The 15,775-nt window shown below is 42.2% G+C and overlaps 1 protein-coding gene across 1 annotated transcript in view; it reads left to right on the top strand.

Annotated features, from left to right (window-relative positions):
• Nucleotides 1–1,977: 1,977 nt before the first annotated feature.
• Dnah3 (dynein, axonemal, heavy chain 3) overlaps nt 1,978–15,775 on the top strand; it is a 209,322-nt gene continuing 195,524 nt past the window's right edge. The window contains exons 1-6 of the mRNA XM_013011154.1: nt 1,978–1,992; nt 2,110–2,136; nt 9,435–9,545; nt 10,263–10,485; nt 14,893–14,965; nt 15,266–15,440. Coding sequence (XP_012866608.1) covers nt 1,978–1,992; nt 2,110–2,136; nt 9,435–9,545; nt 10,263–10,485; nt 14,893–14,965; nt 15,266–15,440 — 624 coding nt within the window. The remainder of the gene's footprint in view (nt 1,993–2,109; nt 2,137–9,434; nt 9,546–10,262; nt 10,486–14,892; nt 14,966–15,265; nt 15,441–15,775) is intronic.

Here is a 15,775-nt window from a genome sequence, read left to right as displayed (position 1 = left end):
CTCAAAGTGGTATCAAACACTCTAGCTTTGAGCAAAAAAGCTCAGGGAAAGCATCCAGGCCCTGAGTTCAAGCCCCACAACTGACAGAAGAAAAAGAAAGGCTTCTCCTGGGATATATATTTAAGGACTCTATCTCCAGGCTTCTTGGTATATCCTCTGATTCCTGTCACTGTGACATTTTTGTAAGGCCAACCAGGTTTGCTTCTCCTTGTATGTTGGCTACCTCCTCTAGCATATCATGCTGGGGATCTAGCATGTCTCATAGCATCCAGATTTGGCTCCCTGAACCCCTAATGTATTGGTATTAAGTTAGGGGCTTTGGGGAAGTGATTAGTTATTGTTATAGTTTGAATATGGAATATTTCCCACGGGCTCATGTGTTGAATGCTGGCGGGGTCACCTGTTGGTAGCTTTATTTTGGGAGATGCTGGAAACTTTAGGAGGTAGGGTCTAATTGGAAGAAGTGGGTCACTGGGGGGGTGTGGTTTTGAAGGTTGTTCCTGGTCTCGAGTCCTTATGCTTTGCTTCCTGTCCACCATAAGGGGAGCAGCTTCTTCTTCCATAGGCTCCTACTGCCATGATGGTCTGGTTAAAGACATTGGAGCCAAGTAGTCATGGACTTGAGCCTTCTAAAGCCATGAGCAAGGGCTGGGAAGGTGGCTCAGTGGTAGAGCGCTTGCCTTGCATGCATGAGGCCCTGGGTTCGATTCCTCAGCACCACATAAGCAAAAAGAAAAAAGCCGGAAGTGGTGCTGTGGTTCAAGTGGTAGAGGGCTAGCCTTGAGCTGAGAGCTGAGGGCCAGCGCCCAGGCTCAGAGTTCAGGCCTCAGGACCGGACCACCCCCCCCCCAAATAAAAATAAAACCATGAGCAAGGTACATCATACCTCCTTTAACTTGATAATGTCTGGTATTTTGTCCAAGCTATACAAAAGTAATTCACACAGTGATGAAGGTGATGCCCTTATGAGTGGAATTAACATCCTTATGGAAGGGACCCCAGAGAGTTCTCTTATCTTTTTCTGTCAAGGGACACCCTGAAAGATCTCTTACCTTTTTAAATAAGAAATTGGCAATATTTAATCAGAAAAGGGATCCTCACTAGGACTCAATCATGCTGGCACCCTAATCTGAGATTTTCATCCTCCAGAACTGTGAGAAGCACGTTTCTGTTGTGTAAAACCTGCATAGCCTGTGGTCCTTTGTTACAACAGCTTCAATGGATAAAGAGTCTTGCTCTGGTTAAGCAATTATTTCAGGCTTCAGACAATATCTGTCAGATACACTTGGCTCTGAATAAGACTTTTGTGAACATTCTCCCAGAAACAAATTTAGAAACTCTTAATAGCATAGAAGACAAATACCCATCTTGCTCAGGTTACCAGTGTAATACACTGACTTTTGGGTAGATAACAGATAACTTTTTTTGGTATAACTGTGTTCCAAATATGGAATGAGACATACTAAAAATTTTATTTTTCTTAGCCGGGCGCTGGTAGCTCATGCCTGTAATCCTAGCTACTCAAGAGACTGAGATCGAGGATTGCTGTTCAAAGCCAGCCTGGGCAGGAAAGTCCGTGAGACTCTTATCTCCAATAAACCACTAGGAAACTGGAAGTGGCATTGTGGCGCAAGCAGTAGAGCGCTCACCTTGAGCTGAAGAGTGCCGGGACAGCGCCAACCTAGAGTTCAAGCCCCACGACCGACCAAAAGAAAAAAAATTATTTTTCTTGAAAAATTGTTTACATGAAATTCTGACTTCACTCAAATCCTCTGTTTTACCTAGCAACCTTGAACACTTAGAATTTAAGTGGCTAAGGATCTTGAGGCTCCGCACCTGCTTTTAGGAATTACTCAGTACAAAGAGAAGACAGCCAATAATTCTAGCACTGAGAGATGGCCTGAGGGAATACTGCTTTCGTTCTCTTTGGCAAGTGTTTAATCTTTCTTCAGACTTGATCTGGTTTGGGTTAAAGCCATGGACTTGAACCTGGTTATGGTTCTTCTTTAAACCTGGTTATGGTTCCAACTTTGCTGTTGACATAGCTGGGTAACTGTGGGAAGGTTAATTAGTTTCATGTCTGTTTCTTCAACTATAAAAAAATAAGAGACTCAAGAGGAGGATCACGGTTCAAAGCCAGCCTGAGCATGAAAGGCCGCGAGACTCTTAAATTAACCACCAAAAACCGGAAATGGTGCTGTGGCTCAAGTGGTAGAGTGCTTGCCTTGAGCTGAAGGGAGAGCACCCAGGCCTAGAGTTCAAGCCTCATGACCAACAAAAAAAAATAAAAAGAGAGAGAGAGAGAATAATATTTATCTTCTGGGTTGTTGAAATTTGGGGAGATGATGTTCAATTGGTATATGTTCAATAAATAGAAGCTATTAATGGTTTTGATAATTTTATGTTTATTTGTTTTTCTTATTGTGCCAATATTGGGGTTGAACTCAGTGCCTGGGCACTGACTGTCCCTTAGCTTTCTCAAGGCTGGCACTCTACCCCTTGAGTTTTCGGTGGTTAATTGGAGATGAGAGTCTCATGAATTAGCCTGCCCATGCTGGCTTTGATCCTCAGATCTTAGCCTCCTGAGTAGCTACAATGACAGGCATGTAAGCCCTCTGGCTTACAGCTTAATCTTTGAAGAACACTAAATTTAAGATAAAGCCATGTCTTCTACTCACAACCAAGGCCATAGGGCTCATTAACACGGAACCATTCATTTCTAATTATTTCTTTGGATTAGAGCCTATGTGGTTTTTTTGAGGGGGAGGGACATATGATCTCACACCCAGTACTGAATGCCTGGTCATAACCTCATTTCTTTCTTAACCAAAGTCTCAGACCCTTCCCCTGACTCATTTTTTCGATAAATTTGGAACTGTATGCAATTGCCCCTGAATCAATTCTATAGGGAATTTACTTTAGGAATCCCACAGATACCCAAATTCTTGGGTGCTCTAGTCCCTTATATAAAATAGCATGTTTTTGCATATAATTTCCCCACATACTTTAACTCATCTCTAGATTATATATCACATGCCATGTAAATTTTTTTTTATTTTGGGGTCCGGTCGTGGGCCCTGAACTCTGGGTCTGGGCACTATCCCTCAGCTCTTCAGCTCAAGGCTAGCGCTCTACCACTTGAGTCACAGCACCACTTCCGGCTTTTTTCTTTTTTGCTTATGTGGTGCTGAGGAATTGAACCCAGGGCCTCAAGCATGCAAGGCAAGCGCTCTACCACTGAGCCACCTTCCCAGCCCTGGTCTTTTATTCTTAAATATTGTTTACCCGTAGGTGGTAGAAACTCCGTATGTGTAACTCATAGCCAATTGCACCTACTTTGTGAAAGAAAATATAAGCAGAGAGAAGGCAGCTCAGGTCCAGCCTGAGAGGGGAGTGGGATAAAGGAGAAATGGAAGTTCAGAGTGCTGTCTAGTGATCATCAAATGACCTTGGAAACATTGGTGTCTTTTTTGTTTGTTTTTGCCAGTTCTGGGGCTTGCGCTCAGGGCTTGAGCACTTTCCCTGGGCTTCTTTTTGTTCAAAGCTAGCACTCTCCCACTGGAGCACCACTTACAGCTTTTTCTGTTTATATGGTGCTGAGGAATTGAACCCAGGGCTTTGTGCATGCTAGGCAAACATTCTACCACTAAGCCACATTCCCAGCCCCAGCATTGATATCTTGAGGTACCTCCTGGAAAGATCACTGGACTTAGCAGCTTAATGCACATGCACTGCTGCATTTTGTGTTTATATTATTTATAGAAGGCCTATTAAATTGAATGGCAATGCTGTCCCAATTTGCTGAGGACTGAAAGGATTCCCAGGACACAGGATTTAAGAATGTTAAAACTGGGAAAGTAGTGGGCACTGGTGATTCTTGCCTGTAATCTTAGCTACTCAGGAAGCTAAGGTCAGAGGATCATGGTTTGGAGCTAGTCTGAACAATACAAATCCAAGATATGCATCTCCAATTAACCAGCAAAAATCTGGAACTGGAGACATGGCTCAAATGGCAGAGAAAGGCAAATGAGCTTGTGAAGCCCTGAGTTCAAGCTCCTGTATCATCAAAACAACAGCAACAATCCCCAGAAAACAAAAACAAACCTGGGAAAATCCCAAGGGAACATTGGGTGTCTGCTGCTAATTAACAGGAAAGCAGGATGTAAGCCAGATCTGTTCCACCCTAGACTCCAAGAGCATAACCACAAGATTATGCTTCTATACCTGTCCAAATATGTGGCCACTTACTGCCACTGGCCTCTGCATTTCCGGGCCATTGCTAAGCACTATTTCTGCCCTCCCTCTGTCAACACTCCCTTCTGCCCAGCTGAGCCTGCAATAAAGGAAGCCAGCCGGAAATGAGGCTAGATGAGGCATAGCACAGACTCTCTTTCCTTAGCAACAGACGCAGGTTTCTGCTTACTGACTCTAGAACCACGTTAAAACTGCTCAGAGACACGTTCAGGCTACCAAGAGTATTTTTTAGACTAGATCTCCCCACTTCTCTATATTAACACACAATTCTGCTTCAGTTTTCTCCTCTACAGAGACATCATTATGTTCCAAGAAGATCCAAGAGAAGACCTGCCCAAGGAAAACACACAGTGACCATGACAAGGAGTGAGAAACAGAGCCAAAAGCCCAGCAGGGCCCCAATGGTGCCTTTTCATCCTCTAGCTTTCCTTCCTTTTCTTTTCTACCAGGGAACTCAGGAGACTGAAGTCTATGACCTCAGAGAGACAGATCTATGAAATAGAACTTCCAGGGCATCTAGAAAGTTTCATTGTCAGTGTCATCTCCATTATGCTGTAAGGATTGTGGATTTCAGAGCAGCTGGAGAGGAGAAACATATCCCTGAAGAAACTAAGAGCTCTTTAATCATTTTTTTTAAAATAGGTACAATTAGAGTAGGCAATTGGGACAAAATGGATGGTTCTTCCCAGAAGGTAGGTGTGAATTTTAAGACATATTTCCTTTTTCATCTGTAAATTTTCACATGTAGTGAATTTTGAGAGTGTGTGTGGGGGGAAGAGGGATTCACCATAGATCAATAGCCATATTCGATCCCTTTGATGTATCAAGTATGTAAATTTCATTTTTAAGATGTGTGCTTTGATATATGATTTCTAGAATTAGACTTTTGGATACATTCAAGATTCACTATAGAAATGTAGAAAGTAGATACCTATGGCTGCTTTTCCTTCCTTTCCAAAACTGTATAGTCCAATCAACAGTTTTCATTTCTGTGTGCATCAGAGTAGTCTGGGAAAACAGGTACTCTACCAATTGAGCTACATTTCTGGCCTTTTAAATTATTTTCCCCAACAGGATCTCAAGTGGACATAAATGTGAGATCTTATCCTGGTCATAACCCCAGACTGCAATTCTCCGACTTATGCTTGCTGGACAGCTGGGATGTCAAATGTGTCCCATATGCTCAGCTTTTTATTGATTGAGATAAAGTCTTATGAACCTTCTGCCTCAGCTGACCTGGAATTTAATCCTCCCAATCTCCAACTTCCAACTAGCTAAGATTACAGGAGCAAGTCTCCTTGAAGAATCTGACTCAGAAGATTTAGATACTTCTCTCAAGTCTTTATTTTTAATTAAGATCCAAATGATTCTGTTATAGGAAGTCCTTAGAAGAGGGTTTGGGAACTGCCTCTAAGAAAGACATTATATATAATCGGAAGTAAAGAAACACCCAATCCAGGGACCAGGATCTTAATCATAAAAACCAAGATCTACTTGGTTGTCACTTAAATACCCAGAGGAGCATTTTAAATGGAAACTTTATAAAATTGAAGTAGATTTGTTATAATATCCAAGTCCATGGTTTGAAATGAAAACTTCCTACAATTTCCCAAAGAAGACATTTAAGTATTAATACCTATTATTACGTGTGTGTGTGTGTGTGTGTGTGTGTGTGTGTGTGTGTGTGTGTGTGTGTGTGTGCATGCGTGCTGGTACTGGGGCTTGAACTCAGGGTCTGAATGCTGTCCCTTAGCTCTTTTGCTCAAGGCTGCTCCTCTGGCACTTGTGCTGCAGCTCTATGTTTGGCTTTTTTAGCTAGTTAACTAGAGATAAGAATCTCACAGACTTTCCTACCAGGGTTGGTTTCAAACCAAGATGCTCAGATCTCAGTCTCCTGAAAATCTAGGATTATGGGTGTGAGCCACGGCAAGCATTAATATTTTTAACAAATCATTTTTGTGTAAAAATAAGACTTAAGACTAGGAATCTCCAGAACTTCCCTTCCAAGGTAACCCTGATAATTCTTAGTCAAGTAGGAACAAGAAAAATCTGTTCTGTAATTAATTTCTGGTTCTGCTGATCTTGTGTCTCATACGTTCTTGTTTCTTGGAATGAAATGTTTTCTGCTCTCGGGATATTAATAGACCTTTGTGTATAACTCTTAGTCTATGTCTGTGAGCTAGCTCAAAGTTAAATTTGTTTATGCAAATGTTCTGTTGCTCTTTATTGTGCTTTGCAAACTGCCTATGGTTTGTTTTCTTCATAATCTCCAGAAGACCTGTCTGTCAGTTTTAGAATGTAGTGGTCTGTTCTTTATCCTGAGTACTCTCTTGTCGACTCAGCTGTCTCTGATTCTGTCAGATGTCTATTTCTCAGTATGGCTGGACATAAATATAATTATTCAGTCTGCCTCAAATCTCAAAGAATCTATGGGCCGAAGTAACCAAGAAATCCACCTTAGATTCAGGATTCCTGTTGATCACATTTCTGTCTCTCCTTTTATGGTGTCCACTTCCTTCTGTGTTGGCTTATTCTAAGGCATACTTTTCCCACATAAGACAGAAATGACATGAACATCTTCACAGGACATTTTCATTCTCTTTCCCAATAGAAAGAGAATGCCCCTTTCTCTAGAGCTCTAGCAAAAGTGTCAAGAAATACACTGGTCAACCATGCTTGGGTTACATGACATCCCTGAGCCAATCATTGTGTCAAGGAAGATAGGGAAATCTGACTGGTTATAGCTGTGTGTCATGCCTGGAGCCAGGATCTGTGATCAGCCATATTGTTCAACATGAACCAAAATCAGAGTAAAGCGAGTAATGCCCACCAGAGCTAGATTCCTTTTCTTTTAGTGGAAGGAGTAACTTGCTCAAATGGTCTCAGGGCTGAAATCAGGTTTACCCAAAACAAAGCAGAAAAATGAATGACATGACACCTCCCAAATAATGTTGACTTCCTCCTTGGACAAGCTGTGTGGAACAACCCTGTAATCCTAGCTACTTGGGAGAAGAGGCAGGAGAATTGCAAATTTGAGGTCTGCTTTTTTTTTCCTCCATCACTTGATTCACAGCTCTCCTTCCAGTTTGTTACTGGCTAATTGGAGATAAGAATCTCACAGCTATACTGTCTGGGCTGGCTTCAAATGTCAATCCTTAGAATTTACAGACATGAACTACTAGTGCCTGGCTTCTGCTCTCTAAATGAAAATTTTTATTTGAAGCAGATTTAAAAGTTAGGCTAAAAGAAAGATTTCCCCAAAACTGTTTTCTTGCTTAAAGACACAATATAAACCGTCCTAGCCCACCAAACAATATATGTCTCAATTTCTGGAATCCTGAAAGAAGTAATGAATGGCTCCATATTCCTGAATGTACTGTGCTAAAATCTTCCTTGGATGGTATAGTACCTGCTTTGGATGACTATGTTCTTTTCGGGTTCATGATGGGATTTTTCTGTTCTTTTCACCTCATCAGTACAGATCTGGTATTAACTTTAGGAGTAGAAGTGGAAACTCTTAGAGATGATTGGTCAATTCTCAGATACTTGAGATTGAAGTCAAGAGTGAAAAGACAGTGATTTAAATCAGCATAGCAAGTTCTGTAAGATAAAATCAACAATTCCAGTGGTTCTCTGAGGCAGAGCTGAAGTGTTCCTACTGTGAATAGAGTTCCATTGGTGGCTCTCATACATCACATTTTCTTTTTGAAAACCACTGAATTAGGCCATGAGATCAAGTGATTCCATTCCATTATTATTATTTTTATGAGTGTCAGTCCGGGAGCTTGAACTCAGAGCAGGGGTGCTCTTATGTTCAAGGCTAGTGCTCTCCCACTTGAGCCACAGTTCCACGTCTGGCTTTTTGGTGATTAATTGGAAATGAGAGTCTCACAGACTTCCCTGCTCAGGCTGGCTATAGATCCCCATCCTCAGATCTTAGTCTCCTGAGTAGCTAAGATTACAGGTGTAAGTTACAAGTGCCAGGTTTCATTCCATGATTTTTAATATCCCAAGCTCTATGTACATTCTAGTTCACAAGTTTTCATTTACTTTCCAATGCATGTGGGTGCAGAATGGTGTTTAAGGATTACAATGGACTTGTAATCCTAGTTACTCAGGAGGCTGAGATCTGAGGATTCCTGCCAGCCTGGGCAGGAAAGTCCATGAAATTCTTACTGCCAGTTAACCAGCAAAAAGCTAGAAGTGAAGCCAGAAGTGACTCAATGGTAGAGCACCTGACTTGAGTAAGAAACCAAGCAACATTAGGAAGTCTTGAGTTCAAGCCCAGTACTAGCATGCATGTGCGCACACACAGTGATAATATTTGACATTACACTTTTAGCTTTGCTTAGAGTGATGGTAAAGCACTTGGGAATGAGAATGGCTGTGGCAGAGACAAATTCACCCCTACCTGAGGCTCACAGATGGAATTGTGTACTCAGACACTGATGCTCTTTAAAGGAAGCATATGTTTGATATGTTTGTGAATCACACATAAGATGCAGTGTCACTACCTGAGAAAGCTTCTATTTGGAACTTTGCATTTATGAAATGCAAGAGGCATCTCAGGGCAGGGTAGCTGGGCACATCCTCAGAATTTGGGCTCTTCCTGAAAGGTAGGAGGATATCCAAATTGACTTACTGAAAAGAAGCCCAAGGAAGAGACCCTGAAGAAGAGACAGATTGAAGATTTAAAAATGAAACATTTGATCATAAAAAACAATACTATTTATCGAAATGAACTCAAAGAAATAAAAACAAGAGGTTTTTTCTTTTTTGTTGTTTTTGTTTTTGTCTTGTTTGTTTATCTGTCTTTGGGAGTGTAAGGGGAGACACAGAAATGGATGGACAAAAGGTGAACAAATGCAGCAATGGTACTCACTGGACACTATGGGAACTGGAGGGAAAAACGGGGAGAGAGCAAGGGAAGGGGTGACACTGATCAAAAAGAAATGTACCCTGTACCTGACTTACATAACTGTATCCCCTCTGTATCTCACCTTTATAATAACAATGTAAAAATTAAATATAGAAAAATGAACCGTGATGGCTGGAGGTGAAAAGGATGTTTTGCAAGCAGAAGTCGATACCCAAAATGTTTCCTGGGGAATTCTTTAGTTCTAACTAGCTTCAGAGGCCTTGGAATCTTCTCCTATTAAGTATGGCTTTGTTCCCATTTCCTACAGATCTCCAAAAGTGACTCTATACATCACATGAGCCACTCTCAGCGGCGGCCAGAGCTGCCCCCTCTGCCCCAGTCTGTAAATGAGGAGCCATCTGAACTCTATCAGGTAAGTTCCCCTGGCTACCAGCATCTCTAGTGAGGATGACAAAGGGAGAAACACATCCTGCCTCTTAGGTCCCCAACAGGTGCTGTGAGAGCACAGATTTGATAAGTGGGATTAGTGATTTTGATCATCCTCCCCAATCCCTACTGGAAAAGGCTGTAGTGTGAGAGAAAGAGCTGTATACCTGTGCAAAGGTGAGTTTGGATCTGGCTTCCCATTGACCTGCTGTGTTATTGACACCCTCACTGATAAAATGAGGGTACTGACATCCCTTGGAAGTATGGGCATAAGGAGTAAGGGCAGGAGATAGAAATTACCTTCCTCACAAAGCTGTTGTTGAATGCCAGATGTTTCTCTTGGCAATCTTCCTGATGCACAACTGGCATTCTACCACTTGAACCATGTCTCCACTGCCAGTTTTTTGCAAGTTAATTGAAAATAAGAGTTTCCTGAGAAACTCTGTCTGCTCAGGATGGCTCTAAACTATTAATTCTCAGATCAGCCTTGTGAGTGGCTAGGATTATGAGCGCGAGTCACTGGCATTTGGCTGGCATTGGAAATCTTATTACAGTAGTCAGACATGTATTATTGATATCCATACAGAAAGTATTCCCACTGAGAGTTAGAAAGTAAAATGCAGCATAAGCTGCAGACAGCTCCACTGGAATGATAGCAGAGCCTTTAATCCTGTTCTCATACTCTACATATCTTCCCTTGTAGACTGTCATGTCACACAGCTTTTATCCACCCTTGATGCAACGGACATCATGGACCCTGGCTGTACCCTTCAAAGAACAAGACCAACACCGTGGACCCAGCGACTCCATTGCTAACAACTATTCCTTGACAGCCCAAGACCTGAAGCTGAAAGACTTGGTAAAGGTCTATCAGCCAGTCACCATCAATGTCCCAAGAGACAAGACCAATCGGGGGCAGCCATCAGGTACTTGTGGCAATGGGCCATAGCTTCAGCAGATGGGAATTTTGGAGTGAAACTTCTATACCTGGGTTCTAATCCTGCTCTACCTCTTGTGGCAGCTAACTTTGATTAGTTTCATAGAGACTTTCTCTTCTCATCTGTGAAATGGGAATTGCTGTGATGGCTAACATTTATGGATCATTTGCCTATAGCAAGCACCACTCTAAGTACTTAAGTTATTGATTGCTTCATTACAAATTAGTCCAATATAATGTGGCTTTAGAAACATTATACTTATCATCTCAGATTTTTTAACAATCAGGAATCTGTGGATGGAGGTAACTGGATGGTTCTGGCTCAGAGTTTCTCGTGCACATGTAATCAAGATGTCAGCCAGAAAGGGATGCCTGTGGCTTATGCCTGCAATCCTAGCTACTTAAGAAGCTGAGCTCTGAGGATCGTGGTTATGTCAGTCTGAGTAGAAAAGTCCATAAGACCCTTATTTCCAATTAACCACCAAAAAGCCAGAAGTGGAACTGTGGATCAATTGGTAGAATACCAGCCTTGAATTGAAAAAGCCAAAAAGAGAGCACAAGACCCTGAGTTTAAGATCTAGTACTGGCACACCCATATGTACACATAGACAAACAGACAGACAGACACAGACACATAGACACGCACATGCGCGCGCGCGCACACACACACACACACACACACACATCAGACAGAGCCATAGTCATCTAAAGGCAAGTAGGGAAGGGTTTATTACCAAGTTTACATACACCCTTGGGTCCTTGCTGGCTATTGACTATATACATGGTTTCTTGACATATAGACTTCTCTATAGGGTATCTTACAACATGGCTTCTGGCTTCCTTTGGAGTGAGTGAGACAGAGACAGAAACCACAATAATTTTTGGAAATTAACTTGAAACTGACATCCTGTCACTTTTACCATCTTTTATTAGAAGTATGATAAATGGTAAATAATGGGTCTAGCCTACAAGGGAAAGGGGTTATACAAAGTAGTACAGGAGGTGGGCATTCTTAAAGCCTTTCTTGAAGTTGCTTACCATAGTGCCTTACACACACACACACACACACACACACACACACGCATCCCCCCACATGTGTGTGAGCACGCATACACACACCTCTTTAAGGGTAACCCTTAGTACTTTTTTGTTAGTTTTGCTTTGGAGCCAATCTGCTCTGTCTCATATTTTCCATTTTCAATCTATACTGAGTGAAATCATTAATTATTTTTCTTTGTGTGCTGGTTCTAGGGCTAGCACTCTACTCTTGAACCATAGCTCCACTTCTGACTTTTTTTGGCAGTTAATTGAAGATTAGACCCTTGGATTTTCCTGCCTGGGCTGGCTTTGAACCAGGATCCTCAGATTTCAGCCTTCTGGGTAGCCAGGGGGATTACAAGTGTGAGCAACTGGTGCTTACTTGAGAATTTAATTTTAAAACTATGTTGAGGGTTTTTCTTCTTTTTGTTTCATGCATTCCTCCATTTTTATTGGATTTGTAATTCATACACAATAAAATGTAAACATCGTAAGTGTTTAGTTCAAGGAGGTTATATCATGTGTGTGTGTGTATGTGTGTGTGTGTGTGTGTGTGCATGTGCGCCAATACTAGGTCTTGAACTAAGGTTCCCCCGTCTTGCTTGGCTTTTTTTTTCTCAAGACTGACACTCTACCACTTGAACCACACCTTGACTGGAGATAAGAGTCTCTTTCCTTAGATCCCAGCCTCTTGAGTAGCTAGGATTTACAGGTGTAAGCCATTGGCACCTGGCTTAGGTCAATGAGTTTTGACAGCGGCTTATAATATATAGTTACCAGCCACACAAGACATAAAACCTTTCCATGATAGAGAAAATTCTACTGTGCCTCCTTCCTTAACAGTTATCTCCTTGACTTCACAAAATCCTACCCCAGAGTAACCAGCTCCTAATCGCCATCCTTATAAATAATGTTTGCTTATTCTCCCATATTGCCATAATGTACAGCATGCCCTTCTTCATCTGGCTGTTTTATCTCTTCTCCTTCTGTCTGGTCTCTTGGGCCTTCACATCATCCCCCAGATTTTATACTTGGGACTCCAATCCTTTGGTGCCAATTGAGAATTTCATAAAGCTGGTCCCTGGGGCAGTATCTAAGTTTGGCCCAGCTGTCATCAGCCCTTTTTGCCACCCTTAGCCACCATACAGATGGAGGAATCATTTGATTTAACTGCATGACAGTGTTGCTGTCTTCTCAGCTTTGCTTTGGTTCTGGGCCCTGGTTCCAGTTCTTCACATCCCAGTGTGTCCTGACATTCTGTTATTCCCCCGTGTTTCCAACTTTTGCCTCCTCAGCTCAGAAAATTGAGTTATAACTTTTATTTGACACTGTGGTTATTTCTGGCTCACATAGAAAATGGGTCTTCATTTTTAGGGGGCAGGTGGGTCTTGTAAGACAGATGCTCTACCACTTGAGCCACACCTCAGTTTCCCTGAATCGGTTATTTTATTTTATTTTATTTTGTCGGACATGGGGCCTGAACTCTGGGCCTGGGCACTGTCCCTCAGCTCTTCAGCTCAAGGATAGCGCTCTACCACTTGAGCCACAGAGCCACTTCCAGCCTTTTCTGCTTAGGTTGATCCTAGGTTTGCAACTCCACTTAAGCCTCAAGAATATAAGCTGTGATGGGCTGGGAAGGTGGCTCAGTGGTAGAGTGCTTGCCTTGCATGCATAAGGCCCTGGGTTCGATTCCTCAGCACCACCTAAGCAGAAAAGCCTGGAAGTGGCACTGTGGCTCAAGTGGTAGAGCGCTATCCTTGAGCTGAAGAGCTGAAGGACAGTGCCTACCACTGAGCCACCTTCCCAACCCCTGAATCAGGTTATTTTTAAAATAGGGTTTGACTTGATGCCCAGGCAAGCTTGATCTGCAGTGCTACTTGTGCTTCTCCATGCCACTGGGGATGACAAGCATGTACCACTGCTTCTAGCCACTGTGCTTCCCCCATAGCTGGGGTAGCAAGTGCACCTCTGCACTCAACTATTGGGTAAGATAGAGTCTTTTAAACTTTTATGTCTGGGCTGGCCTCAATACACAAAACACAAAACACACTCCTATAATCTTTGCCTCCTTTGGACAAGTAGTTAGAATTACAGACGTAAGCCACCATGCCTGGCTGTGGAAATATCTCTTCTTGAGTAATCCAATGTCCAGAGTATATTAAGAAGCTCAAAGTGGCTGGATGCCAGTGGTTCAAGCCTGTAATCCTAGCTACTCAGGAGGCTGAAATCTGAGGATTGTGGCTTCAAGCCAGTTCAGGTAGAAAAGTCCACAAGACTATCTCTGTCCATGAAACTATCTCTAATAAAACTACTCAGAAAAACCTGAAAGTGGCACTGTGGCTTGAGTGGTAAAACACTAACCTGAGCACAAATAGGCCCAGACTCAAAGTATGAGTTCAAAATAAATCTTACCTGAATTTTCAATACTCTTGATTCCATCAAAGTATCAGTACAATATTAATATTTACTCACATTTCTTTATTACTTATTAATTTCCTCAAGTTATAGCCTTTAGCAAGTTATGTTATCTAAGTAAAAACAACTAAAATAGTTTTTATACAATATTTAATTTATATATCTATTTATTGCAAATGATATTAATTTTTTCTATTTGTCATTACTTTTGATAAATGATACTGGTTTAAAATTTCCTGTAAGCTAAAACTAAAATATATGTTTCTGGGTGCTAGTGGCCCATGCCTGTAAGCTTAACTGCTCTGGAGGCCAAGATTTGAAGAGTGAGGCGCAAAGCCATCCTTGGCAGACAAATCTGTGAAGCTCCTATCTCCAATTAACCAGCAAAACAACAGAAATGGAGGTGTAATTCAAGTGGTAGAGCACTAGACTTGAGTGAAAGAGCTAAGGGAAAGCACCCAGGCCCTGAGTTCAAACCACAGTATTGGCACACACACACACACACACACACACACACACACACACACACACACGCGCGCGCGTGCACGCGCATGTGCACACTCACAAAACCTAAATGCATTGAATTTAAAAGCCTAGGTCTATTTAAAAGCAAGTGCTAAGCCATGATTCAACTGAGAGTTAGAACATAGAGTGGGTAGTATTGCAAAGCCAGTTGAATAGGCCACTAATAGTCATCACATGTATGGATGAATGGATGGTATGCTCTTTTCATTGTACTTCTGGGGAAGCCAAAGATGGGGAAGAGTAGTGAAGTCACATAAGTAATTAGTGACACATGGGAGACCAGAGCCCACTAATGACACTACTGACCATATCATGCCCACTCCCGTGGGTATGTTCCTGAACTATTCCAAGGTCAAGACCTTTTGGACAAAGAATGAATTGCCTACCCCAGATTTTTTTTTCTTCTCTATTCCTTAAGGATCAAAAAGCTCATCTGAGCCCAAGAAGAAGAAGATGAAGTTATCTTCCAGAGACAAACAGGATCCCAGCTGGTAAGGTGTCACTGTGGGTACCGGAAAATAACAAGGCACTCAGCTGTACCAAAAGCAGCTCTGGGTTCATTTCTTCTAAGCATTTTCAGATACTCAGGGAATCAATTGCCTTAACTGAATTTAGGCCCTAAAGTATCAGAGATTAACTGAGCAAAACCAGGGTCCTCCTTGAAACTCACAGTTGCCATTAGAGGAGAGGAGCTTCTGTCAAAATCATACTCATCAACTTGAAGAAAGTAGGTCTGACATCCCAGGACTGATGTGGAGGCCCTAAGGGGGGGAATCATGTCTACTCTTCAGCTCCTACCTGGTCTGCAGCACCTCAGCCACCCGATCCACAAAACTTGACATGGACATGTCTTCAACCTTCCTGGGAAGTAGACCGATGAGTCCTGAACAGCAGATAGATGTGATGTTGGAGCAGGAGAAGGAAATAGAAGCTATAGAAAAAATTCCATCTGAATTAGATCTGGAGGTACATTCTTTTTAAAAAATTATTATTGTAGAGGTGATATATAGAGAGGTTACAGTGGCATAAGCCAGGTAGAGAATACATTTCTTTTTGGGCAGTGTCACCCCTTCCCTTGCTTTCTCCCAGTGGAGAGAACCCATTTTCTCTCAATTTCCCACTTTTGGCATCTGAGTGATTGAACCTAGAGGAGAACAGCAAGAGTTATTTTGGGAAGGTTCTTTTTTATTTTTTATTTTTTGGTCCAGTCGTGGGGCCTGAACTCTGGGCCTGGGCACTGTCCCTCAGCTCTTCAGCTCAAGGCTAGCACTCTACCACTTGAGCCACAGCGCCACTTCTGG

The sequence above is a fragment of the Dipodomys ordii genome, unplaced genomic scaffold (assembly GCF_000151885.1).
Source record: "Dipodomys ordii isolate 6190 unplaced genomic scaffold, Dord_2.0 Scaffold14, whole genome shotgun sequence".
Lineage (NCBI taxonomy): Eukaryota > Metazoa > Chordata > Mammalia > Rodentia > Heteromyidae > Dipodomys > Dipodomys ordii.
Note: the sequence above shows the minus strand (reverse complement) of the source record. Positions and strands in the feature narration are given on the sequence as shown.